The 27611-nt window shown below is 40.4% G+C and overlaps 2 protein-coding genes across 5 annotated transcripts; one reads left to right on the top strand and one right to left on the bottom strand.

Annotated features, from left to right (window-relative positions):
- Positions 1-730: 730 nt before the first annotated feature.
- tpgs2 (tubulin polyglutamylase complex subunit 2) lies at positions 731-14100 on the top strand. 3 transcript variants are annotated; one of them, XR_009802169.1, is made up of 8 exons: positions 731-871; positions 1006-1085; positions 1164-1251; positions 2782-2922; positions 9210-9323; positions 10024-10187; positions 12185-13022; positions 13320-14100. XR_009802169.1 is itself a non-coding variant. In XM_061874728.1 (7 exons), the coding sequence occupies exons 1-7, from the start codon at positions 796-798 to the stop codon at positions 12401-12403; spliced, it is 882 nt and encodes a 293-aa protein (XP_061730712.1). In that variant the 5' UTR covers positions 731-795; the 3' UTR covers positions 12404-14100. The 3 variants fall into 3 exon arrangements, 2 of the variants coding, with proteins under 2 accessions (XP_061730712.1, XP_061730713.1); XM_061874728.1 differs by having other exon boundaries at positions 12185-14100; XM_061874729.1 differs by lacking the exon at positions 9210-9323 and having other exon boundaries at positions 12185-14100.
- On the bottom strand, positions 11995-26187 carry aqp7 (aquaporin 7). 2 transcript variants are annotated; one of them, XR_009802168.1, is made up of 7 exons: positions 25805-26187; positions 21415-21541; positions 19811-19948; positions 16291-16409; positions 15999-16216; positions 13006-15918; positions 11995-12835 (listed from the first exon to the last, which is right to left on the bottom strand). XR_009802168.1 is itself a non-coding variant. In XM_061874727.1 (6 exons), exons 1-6 carry the CDS (start codon positions 25931-25933, stop codon positions 15729-15731), a joined length of 921 nt encoding a protein of 306 aa, XP_061730711.1. In that variant the 5' UTR covers positions 25934-26187; the 3' UTR covers positions 11995-15728. The 2 variants fall into 2 exon arrangements, 1 of the variants encoding a protein (XP_061730711.1); XM_061874727.1 differs by having other exon boundaries at positions 11995-15918.
- Positions 26188-27611: the final 1424 nt, after the last annotated feature.

Genomic DNA, 27611 nt, shown 5'->3' with positions numbered 1-27611 from the left:
AAATTAGGTGATGTGAGTCTGTGGCGTCCCCGTGCGTCATTCATTGCAAAGTATGAAGAGTTTTTTTGTTTTTGTTTTATTACACATAAACATATATTCAGAATTTTGACCAAAAACAATGCACTTTCAACATCCACCAGGTTGAGCAAGTAGTGTCTTTAACAAGACATGTCAGGGAAAGAAAATAAAAGCAAATACAAATAGAGTATTAAAATAATAAGAGATAATAATAAACAAAATGATAAAATACAAACAAAAGACAAAAAAGGCAAACTAAATCACTTTAAAAAAATTTTATAAAGATTTGAATTTAAGGGCTTTTGTACTTTTAATATTTTTCCAAGATTTAATTGATCATTTTAAACCATTAAGCCAATTAGATTACTTTCAGAAATCGACATTTATGTAGAAATAATTTTGCTTGGAGCATAATAATGTTGAAAAACATTTCTATGTTACCATCATTTAGAAATATGCCAAATTTGATCTCTTCTATAGTTCTTCTATAGTTAATGGGGACATCTGCACAAGATCTCCTCCCAGCAAAGTATGAAGAATGATTTAAAATCTGGCGAAATACTCAGTTTTTTCTAATATGTATAAAATTTTTAAATCTAAATCCAAACCATCCTTGTTCTCTTTTACTACCGCGGACGTTACTCGTTTTATACAAAACATTAAGAAAACAGTCAAATATCACACCGGAAGTGACGTAGACTTCGCGCATGCGTGAACTGACTAGAAAGTGGATGCTTCTTCGGAGGCAAAATAACCTCTAATTTCATCTTTGAAACAATGGAAGGGACAAAAGAAAGCTCAGCGTTCAAAAATGTGGCTGAAAGGCTGACACTCGGCATTACTCGAATCCTTGGTGAGTATCTCTGCTTTAAACACTTGTAACATCGTTGGGTAAAAACAACAACAGTTTAGCTAGATAGGAGGTGCTGCCATTGACGCGGCACGTGTGGGACAAGCGGTAGGAAATGGGATGTTTGTTTGTGTCAGAGAACATGCCCGGTGTCGTGGAGGTGCGTCTTGCAGAAAGGGAGCCCGCCGAGAAAAGGAGCCTGTTGTCATGGGAACAGGTGAGAGAAAATGCACGCACTGCAAATGTTTACAAGCTGATGTCACAAAACCAACAAAGCTTTCGAAATCTCCTCCAGAAAAACAATTGCATTTTACCAGAGGACCTGCGAGACTTTTATCTCACAACAGATGGCTTCACACTAACCTGGAACGTGAAACTGGACAGTAGGTGGAACTGCAGAAGTACAAGCCCCGTTTCCATATGAGTTGGGAAATTGTGTTAGATGTAAATATAAACAGAATACAATGATTTGCAAATCCTTTTCAAGCCATATTCAGTTGAATATGCTACAAAGACAACATATTTCATGTTCAAACTCATAAACATTTTTTTTTTTGCAAATAATGATTAACTTTAGAATTTTATGCCAGCAACACGTGACAAAGAAGTTGGGAAAGGTGGCAATAAATACTGATAAAGTTGAGGAATGCTCATCAAACACTTATTTGGAACATCCCACAGGTGTGCAGGCTAATTAGGAACAGGTGGGTGCCATGATTGGCTATAAAAACAGCTTCCCAAAAAATGCTCAGTCTTTCACAAGAAAGGATGGGGCGAGGTACACCCCTTTGTCCACAACTGCGTGAGCAAATAGTCAAACAGTTTAAGAACAACCTTTCTCAAAGTGACATTGCAAGAAATTTAGGGATTTCAACATCTACGCTCCATAATATCATCAAAAGGTTCAACAAACACTGTCACTAAATAGAGGTCTGTAAGTGCAAGATAATGCTCTACTTTGCAAAGCAAAAGCCATTTATCAACAACATCCAGGAACGCCGCCGGCTTCTCTGGGCCCGAGATCACCTAAGATGGACTGATGCAAAGTGGAAAAGTGTTCTGTGGTCTGACCAGTCCACATTTCAAATGGTTTCTGGAAATATTCGACATTGTGTCATCCGGACCAAAGGGGAAGCGAACCATCCAGACTGTTATCGACGCAAAGTGTAAAAGCCAGCATGTGTGATGGTATGGGGGTGCATTAGTGCCCAAGGCATGGGTAACTTACACATCTGTGAAGGCACCATTAATGCTGAAAGGTACATACAGGTTTTGGAACAACATATGCTGCCATTTAAGCGCCGTCCTTTTAATGGACATCCCTGCTTATTTCAGCAAGACAATTCCAAACCACATTCAGCACGTGTTACAACAGCGTGGCTTGGTAAAAAAAAGAGTGTGGGTACTTTCCTGGCCTGCTGCAGTCCAGACCTGTCTCCCATGGAAAATGTGTGGCACATTATGAAGCGTAAAATAGGACAGCGGAGACCCCGGACTGTTGAAGGACTGAAACTCTACATAAAACAAGAATGGGAAAGAATTCCACTTTCAAAGCTTCAACAATTAGTTTCCTCAGTTCCCAAACGTTTATTGAGTGTTGTTAAAATAAAAGGTGATGTAACACAGTGGCGAACATGCCCTTTCCCAACTACTTTGGCACGTGTTACCGGCATTAAATCCTAAGTTAATGATTATTTGCAAAAAAAAAATAAAGTTTATGAGTTTGAACATCAAATATGTTGTCTTTGTAGCATATTCAACTGAATATGGCTTGAAAAGGATTTGCAAATCATTGTATTCTGTTTATATTTACATCTAACACAATTTCCCAACTCATATGGAAACAGGGTTTGTATTACCAGTGAAGGATTGCAATGCAAATAATTAAATTTTACGGTATTGTTTGCTTGCAGATGAGTGTGTTCCCTTAGGCTGCATGACAGTGCAGAGTGTTGGCAGGTTACGTCCTCTTCAGCAGCCCACTCTGCTTTTCTCTCTCCCAAACGCACCTTCGCTGGCGGACCTGGACTGGGAGGAGAGCAGCTCAGAATGTGGTAATTCATTTGGGGGTGGAATTGAACAATGATTGTGTTTGAAAATAGTGCTGTCAAAGTTAACGCGGTAATAGGTTTGGGCGGAATGGCCTTTTTTTAATATCGCGATATTTTTAGATGTACGATAAATATCTCGGTATTTTGCCTTAGCCTTGAATGAACACTTGATGCATATAATGACAGCAGTATGATGATTCTATGTGTCTACATTCAAACATTCTTCTACATACTGCATTAATATATGCTACTTTTAAACTTTCATGCAGAGAAGGAAATCACAACTATGTCAATTTACCAAAAGTGTATTTATTAAACAGTTATTAGCAGGTGACTTTTCAAACGATGCTACATATTAGCAGTAATGCTACTCTTGGTAGCAACGCTTGTGCCCCACACTTGACAAATTAAAGTTGTCTAGTCGACATATTCCCGCTTGAAGCCGAACCACCGCCAGTTTATGGACCCCGTGCTGTTTTTCTGGGGAATTCACTCTTCCTTCATTTGTTACCAGATTCACACCTTCTTTCTCTCGTATTATCCCTCGAAACACTACGCTAGCATCACAGCTAACGTTAGCCACGGTGCTACCTCTCTGCTGGGCGAGGGCGTATACGTATGTGACGTATGACGTGACAGTATGTGACGTATGAGGTGTCAGTATGTGACGTGTGAGGTGTCAGTATGTGACGTGTGAGGTGTCAGTATGTGACGTATGAGGTGTCAGTATGTGACGTATGAGGTGTCAGTATGTGACGTGTGAGGGGTCAGTATGTGACGTATGAGGTGTCAGTATGTGACGTATGAGGTGTCAGTATGTGACGTGTGAGGGGTCAGTATGTGACGTGTGAGGTGTCAGTATGTGACGTATGAGGTGTCAGTATGTGACGTATGAGGTGTCAGTATGTGACGTATGAGGTGTCAGTATGTGACGTATGAGGTGTCAGTATGTGACGTGTGAGGGGTCAGTATGTGACGTATGAGGTGTCAGTATGTGACGTATGAGGTGTCAGTATGTGACGTGTGAGGGGTCAGTATGTGACGTATGAGGTGTCAGTATGTGACGTGTGAGGTGTCAGTATGTGACGTATGAGGTGTCAGTATGTGACGTGTGAGGTGTCAGTATGTGACGTATGAGGTGTCAGTATGTGACGTATGAGGTGACAGTATGTGACGTATGAGGTGTCAGTATGTGACGTGTGAGGTGTCAGTATGTGACGTATGAGGTGTCAGTATGTGACGTATGAGGTGTCAGTATGTGACGTATGAGGTGACAGTATGTGACGTATGAGGTGTCAGTATGTGACGTATGAGGTGTCAGTATGTGACGTGTGAGGTGTCAGTATGTGACGTATGAGGTGTCAGTATGTGACGTATGAGGTGTCAGTATGTGACGTATGAGGTGTCAGTATGTGACGTATGACGTGTCAGTATGTGACGTGTGAGGTGTCAGTATGTGACGTATGAGGTGTCAGTATGTGACGTATGAGGTGTCAGTATGTGACGTATGACGTGTCAGTATGTGACGTGTGAGGTGTCAGTATGTGACGTATGAGGTGTCAGTATGTGACGTATGAGGTGTCAGTATGTGACGTATGAGGTGTCAGTATGTGACGTGTGAGGTGTCAGTATGTGACGTGTGAGGTGTCAGTATGTGACGTATGAGGTGACAGTATGTGACGTATGAGGTGTCAGTATGTGACGTATGACGTGTCAGTATGTGACGTGTGAGGTGTCAGTATGTGACGTATGAGGTGTCAGTATGTGACGTATGAGGTGTCAGTATGTGACGTATGAGGTGTCAGTATGTGACGTGTGAGGTGTCAGTATGTGACGTATGAGGTGTCAGTATGTGACGTATGACGTGTCAGTATGTGACGTGTGAGGTGTCAGTATGTGACGTGTGAGGTGTCAGTATGTGACGTATGAGGTGACAGTATGTGACGTATGAGGTGTCAGTATGTGACGTATGAGGTGTCAGTATGTGACGTATGAGGTGTCAGTATGTGACGTATGAGGTGACAGTATGTGACGTATGAGGTGTCAGTATGTGACCTATGAGGTGTCAGTATGAGGTGTCAGTATGTGACGTATGAGGTGTCAGTATGAGGTGACAGTATGTGACGTGTGGAAGAATGTGCACTTGCTGTCTGTGAGAAGGAGACACTAGAAGGAGTGGGAGGAGCCTGTAGTGTAATGCCCGCAGCTAAAAGCAACTGCGTGAGAACATATACTCCAATATTACGATATAGTCATTTTCTATATCGCACAGAGACAAACCCACGATATATCGCGTATATCGATATATCGCCCAGTCCAACGCGATAATAAAGCGTCGACTACTAGGTCCAATAACGCCACTCTTGTTTTTTTAATGCGCGATTAACGCACGTGTGGCCGTTCCGTAGCTCAGGGCACACTTGGCCGTTCACTTCTTACTGAAGACTTCGACAAATTTAGACCTAGACAAACTTTATTGATCCACAAGGGAAATTGTTCCACGCAGTTGCTCAGTTACAAAGGATGGAAAGAGTAACGTACACGAGGGCACAAAAAGAGGGCAAAAACAAAAGGTATAAAGTAGACTAAAAATGTACCATAGTAGCTATATAACATGGATGTAATACTTACATATTATATACACAGTATATAATATATACGGATATATTATATTATATTATATTATATTTTTATATAATATATACAACACTAAATGGTCCCCAGTGTGTGAATGTGTCTAACTGTGTTGGTCCTGTGATGAGGTGGGGACTTGTCCAGGGTGTACGCCGCCTTCCGCCCGAATGCAACTGAGATAGGTTTCAGCGACCCCAAAAAGGGACAAGCGGTAGAAAATGAATGGATGGATGGATGGATGGATCACGAGTGTCTCAAAGGGCTGCAGAAGCCACAACGACTCAGATCCCACATCAGGGCAAGGAAAAACTCAACCCAATGGGATGACAATGATAAACCTTGGAGGGGACCGTAGATGTGGGGACCCTCCCTGGGCGACCGATGTAATGGACGTCGAGTGGATCTAGTTAATAGTGTGAGAGTCCAGTCCATAGTGGATCTAACATTATATTGTGAGAGTCCAGTCCATAGTGGATCTAACATAATAGTGTGAGAGTCCAGTCCATAGTGGATCTAACATTATATTGTGAGAGTCCAGTCCATAGTGGATCTAACATAATAGTGTGAAAGTCCAGTCCATAGTGGATCTAACATAATAGTGAGAGTCCAGTCCATAGTGGATCTAACATAATAGTGAGACTCCAGTCCATAGTGAATCTAACATAATAGTGTGAGTCCAGTCCATAGTGGATCTAACATAATAGTGTGAGAGTCCAGTCCATAGTGGATCTAACATAATGGTGTGAGAGTCCAGTCCATAGTGGATCTAACATAATAGTGAGAGTCCAGTCCATAGTGGATCTAACATAATAGTGAGAGTCCAGTCCATAGTGGATCTAACATAATAGTGTGAGAGTCCAGTCCATAGTGAATCTTACATAATAGTGAGAGTCCAGTCCATAGTGAATCTTACATAATAGTATGAGAGTCCAGTCCATAGTGGATCTAACATAATGGTGTGAGAGTCCAGTCCATAGTGGATCTAACATAATAGTGAGAGTCCAGTCCATAGTGGATCTAACATAATAGTGAGAGTCCAGTCCATACTGGATCTAACATAATAGTGTGAGAGTCCAGTCCATAGTGGATCTAACATAATAGTGTGAGAGTCCAGTCCATAGTGGATCTAACATAATAGTGTGAGAGTCCAGTCCATAGTGGATCTAACATAATCGTGAGAGTCCAGTCCATAGTGGATCTAACATAATAGTGAGAGTCCAGTCCATAGTGGATCTAACATAATAGTGTGAGAGTCCAGTCCATAGTGGATCTAACATAATAGTGAGAGTCCAGTCCATAGTGGATCTAACATAATAGTGTGAGAGTCCAGTCCATAGTGGATCTAACATAATAGTATAAGAGTCCAGTCCATAGTGGATCTAACATAATAGTGTGAGAGTCCAGTCCATAGTGGATCTAACATAATAGTGTGAGAGTCCAGTCCATAGTGGATCTAACATAATAGTGAGAGTCCAGTCCATAGTGGATCTAACATAATAGTGTGAGAGTCCAGTCCATAGTGGATCTAACATAACAGAGTGAGAGTCCAGTCCATAGTGGATCTAACATAATAGTGAGAGTCCAGTCCATAGTGGATCTAACATAATAGTGAGAGTCCAGTCCATAGTGGATCTAACATAATAGTGAGAGTCCAGTCCATAGTGGATCTAACATAATAGTGAGAGTCCAGTCCATAGTGGATCTAACATAATAGTGAGAGTCCAGTCCATACTGGATCTAACATAATAGTGTGAGAGTCCAGTCCATAGTGGATCTAACATAATAGTGTGAGAGTCCAGTCCATAGTGGATCTAACATAATAGTGTGAGAGTCCAGTCCATAGTGGATCTAACATAATCGTGAGAGTCCAGTCCATAGTGGATCTAACATAATAGTGAGAGTCCAGTCCATAGTGGATCTAACATAATAGTGTGAGAGTCCAGTCCATAGTGGATCTAACATAATAGTGAGAGTCCAGTCCATAGTGGATCTAACATAATAGTGTGAGAGTCCAGTCCATAGTGGATCTAACATAATAGTATAAGAGTCCAGTCCATAGTGGATCTAACATAATAGTGTGAGAGTCCAGTCCATAGTGGATCTAACATAATAGTGTGAGAGTCCAGTCCATAGTGGATCTAACATAATAGTGAGAGTCCAGTCCATAGTGGATCTAACATAATAGTGTGAGAGTCCAGTCCATAGTGGATCTAACATAACAGAGTGAGAGTCCAGTCCATAGTGGATCTAACATAATAGTGAGAGTCCAGTCCATAGTGGATCTAACATAATAGTGAGAGTCCAGTCCATAGTGGATCTAACATAATAGTGAGAGTCCAGTCCATAGTGGATCTAACATAATAGTGAGAGTCCAGTCCATAGTGGATCTAACATAATAGTGAGAGTCCAGTCCATAGTGGGGCCAGCAGGAGATCATCTTGAGTGGAGACAAGTCAACAGCACAGAGAGACTTCCCCAACTGATGCACAGATGAGTGATCCACCCCGGGTCTCGACTTTGAACAGCGAGCGAATCTTCTGTGGTCACCTGATAACCTCTCTATGCCGGAGAGGGGGGCAAAGCAGAAAAGAGACGGCAGATCAACTGGTCTAAAAGGGGGTTCTATTTAAAGGCTAGTGTATCCAAATGGGTTTTAAGATATATATATCCATCCATCCATTTTCTACCGCTTATTCCCTTTTGGGGTCGCGGGGGGCGCTGGCGCCTATCTCAGCTACAATCGGGCGGAAGGCGGGGTACACCCTGAACAAGTCGCCACCTCATGGCAGGGCCAACAAAGACAGACAACATTCACACTCACATTCACACACTAGGGCCAATCAACCTACCCCCAGGTGCATGTCTTTGGAAGTGGGAGGGGCCTATCCCCAGGTGCATGTCTTTGGAAGTGGGAGGGGCCTATCCCCAGGTGCATGTCTTTGGAAGTGGGAGGGGCCTATCCCCAGGTGCATGTCTTTGGAAGTGGGAGGGGCCTATCCCCCGGTGCATGTCTTTGGAAGTGGGAGGGGCCTATCCCCCGGTGCATGTCTTTGGAAGTGGGAGGGGCCTATCCCCAGGTGCATGTCTTTGGAAGTGGGAGGGGCCTATCCCCAGGTGCATGTCATTGGAAGTGGTAGGGGCCTATCCCCCGGTGCATGTCTTTGGAAGTGGGAGGGGTCTATCCCCAGGTGCATGTCTTTGGAAGTGGGAGGGGCCTATCCCCAGGTGCATGTCCTTGGAGGTGGGAGGAAGCCAGACAATCCAAATTTGGGGTTTTCAATGCTTTAAACTGGTATCTAAACATGGAAGTGTAGCTCCTCCTCTGAATGCCAATTGCTCCTAAAGTAGGAATTCAAATTCTGTAGTTCCACAAAATTTGACACCTGCAGGTATTTATTTTTTTATTTTTAGTAAAAGCGTGTTTGTCCTTTTTGTGGTGAGCTGTTTAAAACACATTTCATCAAAGCAAATTAATGTCCACTTATGGTATTCAATCTTGAAAATTACCTGTCTAGGGAACACTTACTAATGAGGAAAAATGATATCTGTGATTAATCGTGATTAATTTTGAGTGAACCATGAACAAAATGTTATTCATTGCAATTAAATGTTTTAATCGCTTGACAGCCTCAGATAAAAATGATGTGTTCCATCAGTGTTGCCAAATGCTCCCCTTCCTCCTCATTTTGATTCTCGGAGCTGCATCTTCGAGTTGGATTCATGTGGTGGAAATGGCAAGGTGTGCTTGGTGTACAAAAACTCCACCCCAGGTGATCCTGGATTCCTTTTGTCATTAAGGCTCGAAAGTGCACTTGATTTCGCAATGCATTGTGGGGGCTGGGTCGCCATTGTTGCGGGTCATTATATTTGTTTACATGGCCAGATTCAACCAGAGAGAGCAACAAACTGGATTTGTACAAAAGATAAAAATCGAGATACTGTACTGAAGCAAACTGGACTCTTTGTGGCGTCTCCTGTTTCAAACTAAATGTACTTTAAGTCTGAAATCTGTGCATTAATGTGGGAAATATTGCATTGCTTTTTTCCCAAATACTGTACATTGTTCATAACCCGCAGATAGCCTAACGCGAACATCCTTTTAAATGCTACTTGTGCAATCGAATAAAAGACTTTGATTCAAACTTAGCAGTGTGAAAATGCGGTGGACACACCAAGATGTTCCAGGTGATGGCGTTGAAAGTGATGTTTGATCATCTCTGCTATCCAGACCTCCGTGGCTTTGCTCCTACGCTGGAAATGAGGCGAATCTCACCTTGTTTTTCCTGACGCGATCATGACAACCATTGTAACAAGTATTGATGCCGACATATTTGGAACTCGTTAAAGACAAAAACTACTTTAGGAGACTCATTCAGTAAGACCCATGATGCATTGCGTTTTCCCGTCACTTTCAAGCACTATGCTGCATTTTTAGGCACCCGCCTCTAACTTCTTTTGATCTTTTTCAAGGTGTGGTAGCGCAGCAGAGTGAGATTTGGTTTCTCGACCGTTCTCTATGCTGGCATTTCCTGACAGCCACCTTCTCCTCCTACTACCGCCTGATGATCACACACCTGGGTCTGCCCGAGTGGCAGTATTCTTATACACCTTATAGTCCCAGCCCCCAGGCCCAGGTAGCCAAGTTCCTATGTTAATACTTAGTCTGCATTCTATATAATGTTAGTAATAGGGTTGTACGGTATACCGGTACTAGTATAGTATCGCGGTACTAAGGAATGAAAAACGGTACTATACTCTGTTTAAAAAGTACCGGTTTGCCATTATTTTTTTTTACAGGCATGACGGCGCGTCGTGACATTGCTGGTTTTCCGTGCCGAGGAGCATGTTCGGCAGTGCACACACACAGTGTAGACAGAAAATGGAGAATGGAGGCATTTTGGTGTAAAAAGTCAAGATAAAGGTGAAGTTCTAACACTGAAACACCCTCAGGAAGAGCTGCTTTAACACATGGCTAGCTAGCTAGCAGCTAACGTCCATCCGCAGTCTGCAGTGTTTTAGCTACTTCTAAATCACTAATCCTCGCCTCCCTGGCGAAAAATAAAGTAAGTTTCTTACACGTACTATTATCACTGGAGGACGAGTAATAGCTAAACATGCTTCACTACACAGCATAGGAGGATACAATAGTTCACCGCCGTCACAATGTAAACAAATGTCATGGGTGGATCTACACCTGACATCCACTGTAATGATACCAAGTACAAGTGCGTACTACTATGATTACATCGATATTTTTTATCGTCACAAAATCTTTTTTCCTTTTTTTAAACAACAATAAAAGACAACTTGTCTTTTAGTAGTAAGTAAACAAACAAAGACTCCTAATTAGTCTGCAGTAACATATTGTGTCATTTATACACCTGTTATTTTATACACATTATGAAGGACAAACTGTAAAAATGTATTATAAATGTACTTGTTCATTTACTATTTAATATCTGCTTATTTTCTGTTTTAACATGTTTTATCTACACTTCTGTTAAAATGTAATAATCACTTATTCTTCAATTCTTTAGTATTGGATGATACCACACATTTAGGTATCAATCCGATGCCACGTAGTTACAGGATCATACATTGGTCATAATTTAAGTCCTCATGTGTCCGAGGACATATTTACTGACTTCATGAATATAATATGAATTTAAAAGAAAAAATATTGATGTAATTATAGTGGTATCGACTAGATACGGTCTTGTACTTGGTATCATTACAGTGGATGTCAGGTGTAGATCCACCCATGATATTTTTTTACATTGTGACGGCGGTGAGCTATTGTATCCTCCTACGCTGTGTAGTGAAGCATGTTTAGCTGTTCCTCGTCCTGCAGTGATAATGATACTTGTAAGAAACATGCTTTGTCACCATGGAGGCGAGGATTAGTGATTTAGAAGTAGCTAAAACACTGCCGACTGCGGATAGATGTTAGCTGCTAGCTATCTAGCCATGTCTTAAAGCGTTTCAGTGTTATAACTTCACCTTTATCTTTACTTTTTAAGTCAAAATGCGTCCATTCTCCCTTTTCTGTCTCCACACTGTGTCTGCTTGTAAGCACTCAGTGTGTGTGCACTGCCAAACATGCTCCTCTGCTCGTAAAACCAGCAATGTCATCATGTGACAACGACGCACCGTAATGCCTGTAAAATAAATTTGGAGAACCGATACTTTTCGAACAGGGTATAGTACCATTTTTGATTCATTGGTACCGCGATACTATACTAATAGCGGTACACCGTCCTTTGCAACCTTAATTCCAATTCATGAAATTGAATTATAACTTGAGAGACATACTCAACTCACTTGGGAAATTGCCCAATCATTTTTGTAACACACATTGAGTTAGAGTTGGGTTGATTTCACACATGCATGTTAGGTCAAAGTCAACATGTCCAAAAAGGACATTATTAATGTCATAAAACATCAAGTACACACTTCTTTTATTCTTTGCCATTCACAGTGCAATGCTCAACATTCCAGGTATGACCACACAAGGCAAAATAACAATGTTTTTCCATGATTAATGTACATTCTCTTTAACTCCGTGGATGTTGTACTGTAGGAACAGAACAGAAGTTCTTGTAGTCTCACTCACCCATCTTTTCCTCCACAGCAGTGGGCATCGCTGTACCAGCCGCTGATTTACAGAAATGAGCTCAGCTTGCCTGACTCCTTTGGAGACTCCCACCTCAACAAGCTGGATCCCTTGAAGGCCTTCAAAGCCAAAACCAAGGTGCCCACCCCCAAAAAGAAGCCAGCAGCACCTTCCAGCCAAGTGAGCAATACTAAGAGCCAAGGTGGCAGCGGGAAACCTAGCATAGCAAAGCGATGAAAAAAAGCACTTTTAAAGATGATAACAATGGAGACTACGGCGCTGTCCTGGTTTTAATCCAGTGTTTAATCACTACATATTACTGCTGAGGCTCTTGGTCCACTCATCATTACATTTTTCTACACTAGACTTATGTTACAAAGTTTGATGCTACTGTCGCTCCAAATGTTTCATTTCTGAATGCATTATAATAATATTGACATGGAACACTGAAGAAGATAACTGCACGAACAAGCCGATATTCACTGTTTAAAGTAGGGATGCACCGATTAATCGGTAACCGAACATATTCGGCCGAATATGGCAAAAAAAGCCACATTCGGCCTTCGGTGGAATGAGTTAAAAACAAGGCCGAATAGTGGCGTGTGACGCAATTTTTTGAGGGGTGACGCAATCAACCAACGTGCAGTGACGTTGGGATATGTTGTGTACCTGTGTAAGTGTATGAGGTTACAATGTTGTGTACCTGTATAAGTGTATGAGGTTACAATGTTGTGTACCTGTATAAGTGTATGAGGTTACAATGTTGTGTACCTGTATAAGTGTATGAGGTTACAATGTTGTGTACCTGTATAAGTGTATGAGGTTACAATGTTGTGTACCTGTATAAGTGTATGAGGTTACAATGTTGTGTACCTGTATAAGTGTATGAGGTTACAAGCACACACTTATTGAGATTTAGTGGGGCCTCTGTTTACATTATTAGCCTGTTGTGTAGGCTACCTGTATAAGTGTATGAGGTTACAAGCACACACTTATTGAGATTTACTTGAGCCTTCTGTTTACATTATTAGCCTGTTGTGTAGGCTACCTGTATAAGTGTATGAGGTTACAAGCACACACTTATTGAGATTTACTTGAGCCTTCTGTTTACATTATTAGCCTGTTGTGTAGGCTACCTGTATAAGTGTATGAGGTTACAAGCACACACTTATTGAGATTTACTTGAGCCTTCTGTTTACATTATTAGCATATCTACTGTGGCTAAGCAGACTTTTGCCAAAAGGACAATAATTCATTTGTTGTGGGTTTATCCACTTTAATGCACTTTATTTTTTTTTTGGAATGCATGTTTTGTTTGAAGGCCTAATATAAATGAAAAACTTTGTGCTTTTTTTGAAAAGCAACGGCTACTGAAATATTAAAAAAAGTCAATATTCAATAAAAAAGTACTTTATTGGAAAAACATGTGTAAGTATTTATTCTAGGCTATTTATGCAATATTTAAAAAATTGTGAAAAACTGCATTCATTATTCGGTATTTGGTATTCGGCCTTCGGCCAAGCGTTTAAATTTTATTTGGCTTCGGCTTCGGCCACAAATTTTTATTTCGGTGCATCCCTAGTTTAAAGTGAAGGTGTCGGGAAAATGTTGAATCATTTTGCATACAAAAATAGTTTACACTGATTTTACTGATTGTTAATTAGCTTTACTTTTAAAATTGTCACAGAACACATACATGATGATGATTCACTTAAAAGCGAGCATGTGACTAACAAGCTTGATCCGACTAATAGGCTGAAGTAGTTTCCAAGTAGATACTGTATTTGCCTGTAGACTCCTGTCTGTATGACAGTATGGTGCCTATTTCTCAATATGACATCAAATATATATAACTGAAACCCATGTAAGAGGTATGTTGATTGCAATATCGCTCTGCTTTTGCAGCAGTATTAAAACTTTGCACCTCAGGAAAACATCTGTTTTAGGTTTCAATTTCTTCCCTTAGGCAAGGTGCCCAAACTTTAGCACCGCCCAATATATATATATATATATATATATATATATATATATAGTAGAGGTTTCTGTGGTTTATCCGTTATATAGTGCTCAATACCGGGGTAAAGCGGAATATATGTTAGGTCACAAAAAACACAAGAGGCTATATCATCCCTACAAGCTATATATATATATATATATATATATATATATATATATATATATGATAAGAGTATGTGAAAGTTTGTTTTCTGCCTTGTTTACTTCCGTGACAACCTCCTTAAAGTTTTGAAATTAATCAGCTAAAATGTGCCAAACATGGATAAGTGTGTTTTGCATTTTTCCTATCATGCTTTGCAATGGATTTAAATTTAGAATTCTTATTGCGCATGGACGTTTTTTATAATATCCGCAAAGTTCAGTGAGCAGGCAGTGTGACCATGCCTCTTGACATTTTGTGTTGGTTGTGTCATAAAATAAATATATAAAATTGGACCATGACTAGGGAAGGTTGTTTGCATTGCGTCATATAAGTAAATGTCCACTAGATGGTGACATAATAGCAGCATAAAAACTTTCAGACTATTGAAATAAATGAAGTCTCCCTGTGGGTAAAATGACATCTCACGGGCCAAATTGAAGACGTTAGTGGGCCCCTGCCTTGCCTTGTTCACACTGCAGGTCAATTCCAATTTTTTTGCCCATATGCGACACATGTCAGATTTTTTTAATGTCTGTGCCATTCCAAATTTTTCTTATCCGACACATGCCTCTTTCGTAAGTGGCCATAAATCGGATATTTGCGATGCATTCCTAATGTGAATGCTCCTGCAGCCAGGTCGCATTCATCCGACCTGAACGTTATCAAAAAGCAATAAGCGTCATAATTATTCGTCAAAATAAAATACTTGACAACGGCACAGAAAAGAGGTGGAAATAATATGTTTTAGGAACTCGCGTGAAAGTTCTACCACTCCAGTCTCTTACTGCTCGCCCACAGACACACTCCTCAAGCAGACATGGAAGCAAAATATCCTGTAAAACTGCCCGAGCCAAAATACTTGTCCTCTTTCTTTTTAAATCTTCTACGCCCAATAATTGTGGAGTTTTGTTGCACAAAAGCCTTAAAATTGCCACAAATACGCCAGTACTAAGACCGACTAGAAATGAAGCCATGTCTACTTGCGTAAACACTCCAGTGTGTGGGAGGTCATGTCTGCTTGCGGGTCAGATTGCATTCACATTACAAAATCGCCTTTATTTTTTGTAATATAAACGGCCACTAAAAAGATCGGATTTGACAAAAGAAAACCCAGATTGGACATCCGACCTAGCAGTGTGAACATAGCCAACATTTATAAACTGGATGGCAAGGATTTGCATTGAAGTAGTCTTGTAACCTTGGCTATTCTTGCTGTTATACATTGTTAGTCAATCATTTCTAAGCACCTCTTAATTACTGTAACTGAGTAACCAATATTGCAGATTCCTCTTAAAATTGCATGACACAGTACAAGCGTAACCTGTATTTGAGACTTTCTTTGTCCATCCTCGTGTCAAAGCAATCTTGGAATGTTCCAACTGTGCAGACAGCTTCTTGGGGGGCTCATACACGTACATCACAGTCAACCTTTTGTTTTTCCAGCGATGCAGTCTCTTTTAGCCGCTCTAACCCAGTGTATGTGTCAGAGATTGGAGGGTGGTGAAGTTCCACCAAGACTTTATAAAGCCCCCCACCCAGCACACCTCCAATTGTCGGGGCAACAATAGGCACCCACCACCAACCATTTCCTGACCTGCGCCGACAAAGAAATAGAAAACAGACAAAACGCTAGTCAAGGATCTGTAAGGAGCGAGAGTTTTGTAGTTTCAGTACCTAAACACGTCAGTCCCCCAGCCTGCCATCGCAGTGAAGAGCCTCGGTCCGAAGTCTCTGGTGGGGTTTATCGCGTATCCACTGTTGCTGCCCAGAGAAATGCCGATGAGAAGCACCAGGAGACCCACGATGGCAGGCTCGTTGCCTGCTGCCGCCGGTTTGTTCCTCTGGTCAGACAGAGCCACCAGACACAGCAGCAGCATAGCCGTGCCAAAGACCTGGCACAGTAAGGGAGACAACGCATGTAAAAACAGTGCAGTGCAACAGAGCATGAGTCCGTTATTAGAGATACCTGATCGATGAATCCCCCCAACAAGGACAGGTATGGTGCAGGGTAGGTGGCAAAGATACCAGCAGTGGCCTTGACACCAGTTACAGTCAGGTTTCCCCCACAGTAGTCATGTATGGCCTCTGCCAACATAAACATCCATATGCAGTCAGACTAGCGGTTGGTGATGCGGCCTAAAATGTGATAACCATGTACAGTACAGGCCAGAAGTCTGGACAGTCAATGGGTTTTCGTTATTTACATTGTAGATTGTCACATCAGAACTAGGAATGAACACGTGGAGTTATGTACTTAACACAGAAAGGTGAAATAACTGGAAAAAAAAGTTTTATATTCTAGTTTCTTCAAAATAGCCACCCTTTGCTCTGATTACTGCTTTGCACACTCTTGGCATTCTCTCCATTAGCTTCAAGTACACCTATGATTGATTGATTGAAACTTTTATTAGTATATTGCACAGTACAGTACATATTCCGTACAATTGACCACTAAATGGTAACACCACTTGTTTAGGTGTATTCCTGGTATTGAAGTTGGTATGTGAAGCATACTTGCCAACCCTCCCGATTTTTCCGGGAGACTCATGAATTTCAGTGCCCCTCCCAAAAATCTCCTGGGGCAACCATTCTCCTGAATTCCACCCGGACAACAACATCGGGGGCGTGGCTTTAGCGTCCTCTCTCACCTGAAAAGGAGACTATTATATATGTCTCTGTTATCCATAGGTTTATCTATAAGCCATAAATTGGGCAGGCACGGAGCTATTACTCATTGTGTGTTTATTCCAGCTGGCACGTTTATACACTGACACACAACATCCGGATTCCCATCAAGCATTGCTTCAAAATTACGGCAAGTAGTAATGTCCAAAAACATAAGAGACGTAGCAGAAGAACGAAGAAGAGACACGGCGACAAGTAAGAAGAAGTACGCTTGCAAGTTCCAAAATGATTGGAAAAAATAACTTCAGTTCATCCAGGACAGCTTGAAGAGGAAGGGGTATGCTGCCTGCAAATTTTGTAGATCAGACTTCTCCATTGAACACGGTGGCCGAACGGTGGGATATATATATATATATATATATATATATATATACACAAACCCCGTTCCCATATGAGTTGGGAAATTGTGTTGGATGTAAATATGAACGCAATACAATTATTTTTCAATCCATATTCAATTGACTGCACTACAAAGACAACATATTTGATGTTCAAACTCATAAACTTTATTTTTTTTTTGCAAATAATAATAACTTAGAATTTCCTGGCTGCAACACGTGCCAAAGTAGTTGGGAAAGGGCATGTTCACCACTGTGTTACATCACCTTTTCCTTTAACAACACTCAATAAACGTTTGGGAACTGAGGAAACTAATTGTTGAAGCTTTGAAAGTGGAATTCTCTCCCATTCTTGTTTTATGTAGAGCTTCAGTCCTTCAACAGTCCGGGGTCTCCGCTGTCCTATTTTACGCTTCATAATGTGCCACACATTTTCCATGGGAGACAGGTCTGGACTGCAGGCGGGCCAGGAAACTACCCGCACTCTTTTACTACGAAACCACGCTGTTGTAACACGTGGCTTGGCATTGTCTTGCTGAAATAAGCAGGGGCGTCCATGATAACGTTGCTTGGATGACAACATATGTTGTTCCAAAACCTGTATGTACCTTTCAGCATTAATGGTGCCTTCACAGATGTGTAAGTTACCCATGCCTTGGGCACTAATACACCACCATACCATCACACATGCTGGCTTTGGAACTTTGCGCCTATAACAATCCGGATGGTTATTTTCCTCTTTGTTCCGGAGGACACCACGTCCACAGTTTCCAAATATAATTTGAAATGTGGACTCGTCACACCACAGAACACTTTTCCACTTTGCATCAGTCCATCTTAGGTGAGCTCGGGCCCAGCGAAGCCATCGGCAATCCTTGGTGTTGTTGATAAGTGGGTTTTGCTTTGCATAGCAGAGTTTTAACTTGCACTTACAAATGTAGGGACCAACTGTAGTTACTGACAGTGGTTTTATGAAGTGTTCCTGAGCCCATGTGGTGATATCCTTTACACACTGCTATCTGTTTTTGATGCAGTACCGCCTGAGGGATCAAAGGTCTGTAATATCATCGCTTACGTGCAGTGATTTCTCCAGATTCTCTGAAACTTTTGATGATTTTACGGACCGTAGATGGTAAAATCCCTAAATTCCTTGCAATAGCTCGTTGAAAAATGTTGTTCTCAAACAGTACGACTATTTGCTTACAAATTGGTGACCCTCGCTCCATCCTTGTTTGTGAATTACTTAGCATTTTATGGAAGCTGTTTTTATAGCCAATCATGGCACCCACCTGTTCCCAATTAGCTTGCACACTAGAGGGTTGTTCCAAATAAATGTTTGATGAGCATTCCTCAACTTTATCAGTATTTATTGCCACCTTTCCCAACTTCTTTGTCACGTGTTGCTGGCATCGAATCCTAAAGTTAATGATTATTTGCAAAAAAAAAAAAATGTTTATGAGTTTGAACATGAAATATGTTGTCTTTGTAGCATATTCAACTGAATATGGCTTGAAAAGGATTTGCAAATCATTGTATTCTGTTTATATTTACATCTAACACAATTTCCCATATGGAAACGGGGTTTGTATATATATACTTGAAAATATATATCCCCCCCAATCTCCCGAATTCGGGGGTCTCAAGGTTGGCAAGTATGAGAAGTGAAGTGAATGAACTCCACTTCAGGTGACTTCCTCTTGAAGCTCAACAAATGAACTAGCTGCATGGACACATTATTTTACTAATTTTTAGTATTTTTCTTCCTATAATGTAATATTTCTGCAATGTATAATCTATACTAGAGGTTCTCAAATGGGGGTACTTGAAGGTATGCCAAGGGGTATGTCAGATTTTTTTAAATATTCTAAAAATTGCAACAATTCAAAAATCCTTTATAAATATATTTATTGAATAATACTTGAACAAAATATGAATGTAAGTTCATAAAGTGTGAAAAGAAATACAACAATGCAATATTCAGTGTTGACAGCTAGATTTGTTGTGGACATGTTCCATAAATATTGATGTTAAAGATTTATTTTTGTGTGAAGAAATGTTTAGAAGTAAGTTGATGAATCCAGATGGATCTCTATTACAATCCCCAAAGAGGGCACTTTAAGTTGATGATTACTTCTATGTGGAGAAATCTGCATTTAGAATTGATTCACTTCTTTATTTTTCAACAAGTTTTTATTTATTTTTATATCTTTTTTTCCAAATAGTTGAAGAAAGACCACTACAAATGAGCAATATTTTGCACTGTTATACAATTTAATAAATCAGAAACTGATGACATAGTGCTGTATTTTACTTCTGTATCTCTTTTTTTCAAGCAAAAATGTTTTGCTGTGATTAGGGGGTACTTGAATTAAAAACATGTTGACAGGGGGTACATGACTGAAAAAAGGTTGAGAAGCACTGCTCTATACCACACTAATGTTCTCGCACATGCGTCATCCTCACCGTAGTACACGGCATAAACCGTCCCAGCAGCCAAAAAGGAGCCCACCAGCTGTGAAAAGACATAAAGGGGCAGCATCTTCCACACAAGGCGGCCAAACACGCACATGGCGAAGGACACCGCTGCGTTCATGTGAGCTCCTGCAGTGGAGTGACAGCACACGTGGAACACAACTTTAAAGGGGAACATTATCAGCAGACCTATGTAAGCGTCAATATTTACCTTCATGTTGCAGAAAAAAGACCATATGTTTTTTTGACCGATTTCCGAACTCTAAAAGGGTGAATTTGGGGATTTAAACGCCTTTCAATTGTTCACTGTCGGAGCAATGACCTTTCACCTCGTCACATCGTGAAGCGACCCGACATTTTCTCAAACACATTACACACACAAAGTCCAATCAGCTCTGTTATTTCCGTTTTTTGACTGTTTTCCCGTACCTTGGAGACATCATGCCTCGTCGGTGTATTGTCGAAGGGTGTAACAACACGAACAGGGACGGATTCAAGTTGCAACAGTGGTCAAAAGATGCGAAAGTCCCTCGTTTGTTCTGCACACTTTACCCACGACAACTATGCTACGACAGAGATGGCACAGAGATGTGTGGATATCCTGCGTCACTCAAAGCAGATGCATTTCCAACAATAAAGTCAACGAAATCACAAAAGTGAGTTTTGTTGATCTTATTGACTTATGTGGAGTGCTAATCAGACATATTTGGTCACGGCATGACTGCTAGCTAATGTAATGTGGGGCGGCATAGCTCGGTTGGTAGAGTGGCCGTGCCAGCAACTTGCAGGTTCGATTCCCGCTTCTGCCATCCTTGTCACGGCCGTTGTGTCCTTGGGCAAGACACTTTACCCACCTGCTCCCAGTGCCACCCACACTGCTTTACATGTAACTTAGATATTGGGTTTCACTATGTAAAAGCGCTTTGAGTCACTAGAGAAAAGCGCTATATAAATATAATTCACTTCACAATTGATGCTAACATGCTATTTAGGCTAGCTGTATGTAAATATTGCATCATTATGCCTCATTTGTAGCTATATTTGCATCCAGCCTTTCCCTCCACCCACATTTAATGCCAAACAAACACATACCAATCGTTGGTTAAAAGGCGATCGCCAAATTCATCCGTGCTCCCTCCCGTGCCGCTGTCTGTCGTGATATGGCTCGAAAGCTTCTGTTTCTTCTTTAATTTCATTTTCAGTACCTGCCTCCACACTTCCAACCATCCGTTTCAATACATGCGTAATCTGTTCAATCGCTTAAGCCGCTGAAATCTGAGTCTGAGTCCGAGCTACTATGCTATACCTTTCTGTGCTATCCGCCATGGTTGTTTGTATTGGCATCACGCAGTGACGTCACAGGACAATAGACGGGTGGATATAGCGATGGTGAAAATCAGGCACTTTGAAGCCGTTTTTCGGGATATTGTGTGATGGGTAAAATCTTGAGAAAAACTTTGAAAAATAAAATAAGCCACTGGGAACTGATTTTTATCGGTTTTAACCATTCAGAAATTGTGGTAATGTTCCCCTTTAAGCAGTCTTGGAGGATTCAGTTCTTAAAAGTCTTCTTTTCATATATATATGAAATATACCTGAAACTTTTCCTCCGACGTGGATGCCCATTGCAACACCCAGACCAAAGCCCAAGTTTATGCTGATGTAATGGCCAAAAGCTCCTTGTCCTGTCACAACCTGGGCCACAGAACCAAGGCCAAAAACCTGGACACAGAGAAGACATAGTAGGCCATTTTCCACCGCAGAAACATTCCAATTCACCAAAAACTACCTGGGTAAATAAAGTTCCACCTTGGAACTAATTTTGTCCCTCATTGCCGCTACGTACTTTGGAAAATTGTCCTGCAGGAACCTTTGAGTAACACTGAGTAACACAGTTGGAGCCTTTTTAAATCTTTGTATTCAAAATGTATGCCTCCATTACAGTACTTATTGTTTCTTAATTTGCGTGTATTTCTACCAGAAGGAAATGATAAGAACTTCAAGTTGCAGAAACATCTGTGTGCTGAAGAACGCTGATTAGTGGAAAAGACTTGCAGGGTTTTTACTCTCAAAATGTGACGTGCCACCCAACTGGACTAGAAAATGAGTTGGAGCCAAAAGAAACAGCATTTAGAATTACTTTTTTAAATTTTTTATTATAATCTAAATAAAAAATAGAAACTATTTTTTTTTTAATAATATATATATGTATATATATATATATATATATATACACACACACACACACACACACACACACGTAGTGATGCGCGTTCTTGTCACCCCAAGATGCAAATGGACCAGACGGACAAAAGACATTCATGAAGTTTGCTTCTTTTATGAATTTATTATGGCTCTACTGAAAATGTGAGCAAATGTGCTGGGTCAAAAGTATACATACAGCAATGTTAATATTTGCTTCCATGTCCCTTGGCAAATTTCTCTGCAATAAGACACTTTTGGTAGCCTTCCACAAGCTTCTGCTTGAGTTTTTGACCACTCCTCTTGACAGAATTGGTGCAGTTCAGCTAAATGTGTTGGTTTTCTGACATGGAGTTGTTTCTTTAGCATTGTCCACATGTTTACAACAAAAACTGGCAGCTCAAACGAAATAACTTGTATCGTAAAAAAACAGTGTTTTTTCTTTTTAATTTCCAATAACATGCTATAAAGACCACCATTTAAATTTGACCTATTGTCATTTTTACAGTAGACAATTCGATGGATAACTTGCTTTGTAATCAGAAGTCAAGCAGATATTTAAGTATTTATTTTTATTTGGACAAAAATCTGTTACAATATTGGATGCTATTAAAGTTTAAAACGTATGCAATTTTGTGTCGTACAAAAAGAAATTATAAGGTTTATTGACGTGTATTTCCAGGCGTTTACAAAGTACAAAGAAGAAGAACCATGATAAACATTCTAAATTTATTTCTTCCATCCATTCATTTTCTAGATAATCTTTATCTCACCATATAAAATCCAACTTTCTTCACTAATTATTTATTTGTATTTAATATTATTACTAATGGAGTATATTGTGAATAAATCGACAACAGGAAGTGAACAAATGCTTTCGCAAAGGAAAAGGGGTAGGAAATAAATAAGCTCTACTTTTTCCTTCCCCTTTTCCAACATGTTGAATAGAGAATCTGGAAATTGTGATGTATCATGTTGTATGTGTGATGTATCATGTTGTATGTGTGATGTATCATGTTGTATGTGTGATGTATCATGTTGTATGTGTGATGTATCATGTTGTATGCATGCATGTGTGATGTATCATGTTGTATGCATGCATGTGTGATGTATCATGTTGTATGCATGCATGTGTGATGTATCATGTTGTATGCATGCATGTGTGATGTATCATGTTGTATGCATGCATGTGTGATGTATCATGTTGTATGCATGCATGTGTGATGTATCATGTTGTATGCATGTATGTGTGATGTATCATGTTGTATGCATGCAGGTGTGATGTATCATGTTGTATGCATGCATGTGTGATGTATCATGTTGTATGTGTGATGCATCATGTTGTATGCATGCATGTGTGATGTATCATGTTGTATGTGTGATGCATCATGTATGCATGCATGTGTGATGTATCATGTTGTATGCATGCATGTGTGATGTATCATGTTGTATGCATGCATGTGTGATGTATCATGTTGTATGCATGCATGTGTGATGTATCATGTTGTATGCATGCATGTGTGATGTATCATGTTGTATGCATGCATGTGTGATGTATCATGTTGTATGCATGCATGTGTGATGCATCATGTTGTATGCATGCATGTGTGATGTATCATGTTGTATGCATGCATGTGTGATGTATCATGTTGTATGTGTGATGTATCATGTTGTATGCATGCATGTGTGATGTATCATGTTGTATGCATGCATGTGTGATGTATCATGTTGTATGCATGTATGTGTGATGTATCATGTTGTATGCATGCAGGTGTGATGTATCATGTTGTATGCATGCATGTGTGATGTATCATGTTGTATGTGTGATGCATCATGTTGTATGCATGCATGTGTGATGTATCATGTTGTATGTGTGATGCATCATGTTGTATGCATGCATGTGTGATGTATCATGTTGTATGCATGCATGTGTGATGTATCATGTTGTATGCATGCATGTGTGATGTATCATGTTGTATGTGTGATGTATCATGTTGTATGCATGCATGTGTGATGTATCATGTTGTATGCATGCATGTGTGATGTGTCATGTTGTATGCATGCATGTGTGATGTATCATGTTGTATGCATGCATGTGTGATGTATCATGTTGTATGCATGCATGTGTGATGTATCATGTTGTATGCATGCATGTGTGATGTATCATGTTGTATGCATGCATGTGTGATGTATCATGTTGTATGTGTGATGTATCATGTTGTATGCATGCATGTGTGATGTATCATGTTGTATGCATGCATGTGTGATGTGTCATGTTGTATGCATGCATGTGTGATGTATCATGTTGTATGCATGCATGTGTGATGTATCATGTTGTATGCATGCATGTGTGATGTATCATGTTGTATGCATGCATGTGTGATGTATCATGTTGTATGCATGCATGTGTGATGTATCATGTTGTATGCATGCATGTGTGATGCATCATGTTGTATGCATGCATGTGTGATGTATCATGTTGTATGCATGTATGTGTGATGTATCATGTTGTATGCATGCAGGTGTGATGTATCATGTTGTATGCATGCATGTGTTATGTATCATGTTGTATGTGTGATGCATCATGTTGTATGCATGCATGTGTGATGTATCATGTTGTATGTGTGATGCATCATGTTGTATGCATGCATGTGTGATGTATCATGTTGTATGCATGCATGTGTGATGTATCATGTTGTATGCATGCATGTGTGATGTATCATGTTGTATGCATGCATGTGTGATGTATCATGTTGTATGCATGCATGTGTGATGTATCATGTTGTATGCATGCATGTGTGATGTATCATGTTGTATGCATGCATGTGTGATGCATCATGTTGTATGCATGCATGTGTGATGTATCATGTTGTATGCATGCATGTGTGATGTATCATGTTGTATGCATGCATGTGTGATGTATCATGTTGTATGTGTGATGTATCATGTTGTATGCATGCATGTGTGATGTATCATGTTGTATGCATGCATGTGTGATGTATCATGTTGTATGCATGCATGTGTGATGTATCATGTTGTATGCATGCATGTGTGATGTATCATGTTGTATGCATGCATGTGTGATGCATCATGTTGTATGCATGCATGTTCCAAATAAACACAAACTCAACTCAACTCAATCACCTTTGAACTTTGAAATGCGCTGGAAAGGCTAACCACACAGGTCCACAGGAACCTGTAGTTCCAGGAACTTCAAGTTTTAGTGGAAAGGGGTCTATAGTTGACTGTCAAGGTCACACGGGTAATGATCAAAGAATCAAAGACAGACAAAATATCCTGCAAGACTGACAACACACTAGCAAGAATATAAGACGCAGCCAAACTCTTCTTGAATGAGTCACCAAATTGTTAAGGATTCCAACACATGAGCAGAAAAATGACATTTTTGAGTATCTGCACTTTAAACTCTGCAGCCGGCTCAGGACTACCGGACTATGAAAGCAGGGGAAAAGTTGACACTGCACTATTCATTAGAGGAGCAGGAAACGGGTGGTCCTTCCTTTTAAAGTTCTTCATGCTAAACAGGGTTAGCTTTGTACACGCTATCATGTCCGTGTTTTACATCTGACTTTTGAGCATCTTCCGGGTCTACATTTGGGATCAATGGTGACAGCAAACATGTGACAGTCCCAACTCTCCCCACGTGGCTCACTGCCTGACCCTTGCTGGGGTCCAGTGTAGACCAAGAAGGTAACCTTGTCAATCATTCATGTGTCCACATATGATTCCAGTCTAAAAACCTTCTTTGAAATGATTTCTTACCATCATGACGTACGTGGAGAGGCCTTCTGCAAGTCCCACGCGGACAAACTCATTCCTTAAACGAACAGATCGTCTTTTTCTTTGAGAGAACCCTTGTTCTACTGACTGGGAAAAAGCTTGGTTCTTCATTTCTCCTCGTAGATTCACAGATTCTCTCAATGGTTCCACTTTGTTCTCGCCGTGCTTTGATGATAACCTAAAAGCAGACCCGGAATCCACAGAAATCTAGAGTTCCGACTTGAAGAACTATAATCCACAACCAGAAATGGTCTTCTGTCCTCTCATCTGATTTCACTGCCTCTATGTCCCCCCCACCCCCATTTCTCTCTCTCTCTCTCTCTCTCTGTCATGCATTCCACTCGAGATTTGTCCGTGTTTTATAGCCGTGACACAACCCCCCCCCACTGAGGGTGCTAAAGTGAGCACACAAAGGAGGTTACATCCTCCAATAGTCTTGCTGGTTTTAAGAGAGTGCAGTTTTTGGCCAATGAGACAGTGTTTACTTGAAACCTCTCCTCGTGGACAGGAAGTACTCACTAGAACGTTGAGAAAGACATTTTGAATGATTCAAATATTGTCGGAACGATGTCATCTTTTCGCTACAATCGTGTTGGTGTAGTCCAGGGGTCACCAACACCAGGTCGCCCGTAAGGACCAGATGAGTCGCCCGCTGGCCTGTTCTAAAAATAGCTCAAATAGCAGCACTTACCAGTGAGCTGCCTCTATTTTTAAAATTTAATTTATTTACTAGCAAGCTGGTCTCGCTTTGCCCGACATTTTTAATTCTAAGAGAGACAAAACTCAAATAGAATTTGAAAATCCAAGAGAATATTTGAAAGACTTGGTCTTCACTTGTTTAAATAAATTATTTTCTTTTTTTTTTACTTTGCTTCTTATAACTTTCAGAAAGACAATTTTAGAGAAAAAATACAACCTTAAAAATGATTTCAGGATTTTTAAACACATATACCTTTTTACCTTTTAATTTCCCTCCTCTTCTTTCCTGACAATTTAAATCTATTTATTTTGCAATGATCTGATATGGCTGATTCAAAGATTTCCTGTTCAGATTTTGGTTTTAAGCTTCTTGTAAACCTTCCAGTTGTCTCTTTTTCTCATTCTTTCTGATGTTCTTTCTTCTTTGTGTTGAATGTCCTCCCTGTTTCTCTCATCTGTGATTTTTCGCATGATTTACACGGGATTTCGTAGATGACATTGCATTTCTTGTCTTGTTCTATTTTGTCTTTTGTGTGAGGTTTAACTTTTGTGTTTTTTCATGACCCGCTGTATTGGTTCAGTTATTCCCCTAATGCAGAGAGCCATACAAGCCAAATATTTTTTAAGTATTTCCGTGAGAGCCATATAAAGTTAGTTTTTTTAACACTGAATACAACTATATGTCACATCTATGGATCATGTTTTATTCTGAAGACAGGAACTGTGCAGTCCGGCCAGCGCTTTTATTCTGAAGACAGGAACTGTGCGGTCCGGCTTTAGAGTTTTGACGGCAGGTACGCCACCAGAGTCTGTTGAAATAAAGTGTTTCTGGCCTTCCTGCCGGTCATTTTTTCTTAATAATGATCTGGCAGCAGCCAGCGTCGTCTCACAAGACCCTCGAGTGCCGTAAATGTCAATCAAGTGATGAAAGTCACGTCTTGAGGAAGATTGATGATGGCTAATTTTTAGGTCTATTTTTTGAATGCCTGGCTGGCGATGGACTGACACACCCTCCGCCGTTGACCGCTGGCTCATGATCGATGTAATGGGCGCCCCTGCGGTGATCATCCGCTCACAATATACGATCTTT

Source organism: Nerophis ophidion, linkage group LG16, assembly GCF_033978795.1.
Source record: "Nerophis ophidion isolate RoL-2023_Sa linkage group LG16, RoL_Noph_v1.0, whole genome shotgun sequence".
In the NCBI taxonomy this organism is placed as follows: domain Eukaryota; kingdom Metazoa; phylum Chordata; class Actinopteri; order Syngnathiformes; family Syngnathidae; genus Nerophis; species Nerophis ophidion.
This window is presented reverse-complemented; position numbering and strand designations above follow the sequence as displayed.

Bases quoted from the DNA above. Each gene is read 5' to 3' on its own strand.
- aqp7 (XM_061874727.1), bottom strand. From the start codon at position 25,933: ATGAAGAACCAAGCTTTTTCCCAGTCAGTAGAACAAGGGTTCTCTCAA. The intron at 19,949-21,414 runs GTATATTTCATA...ACTCCACTGCAG, and splicing joins CGTCGGAGGAAAAGTTTCAG to GAGCTCACATGAACGCAGCG. The intron at 15,919-15,998 runs GTACTGAAACTA...TTGTCGGCGCAG, and splicing joins TGGGGGACTGACGTGTTTAG to GTCAGGAAATGGTTGGTGGT.
- tpgs2 (XM_061874728.1), top strand. From the start codon at position 796: ATGGAAGGGACAAAAGAAAGCTCAGCGTTCAAAAATGTGGCTGAAAGG. The intron at 872-1,005 runs GTGAGTATCTCT...TGTTTGTGTCAG, and splicing joins CGGCATTACTCGAATCCTTG to AGAACATGCCCGGTGTCGTG. The intron at 1,086-1,163 runs GTGAGAGAAAAT...AATCTCCTCCAG, and splicing joins GCCTGTTGTCATGGGAACAG to AAAAACAATTGCATTTTACC.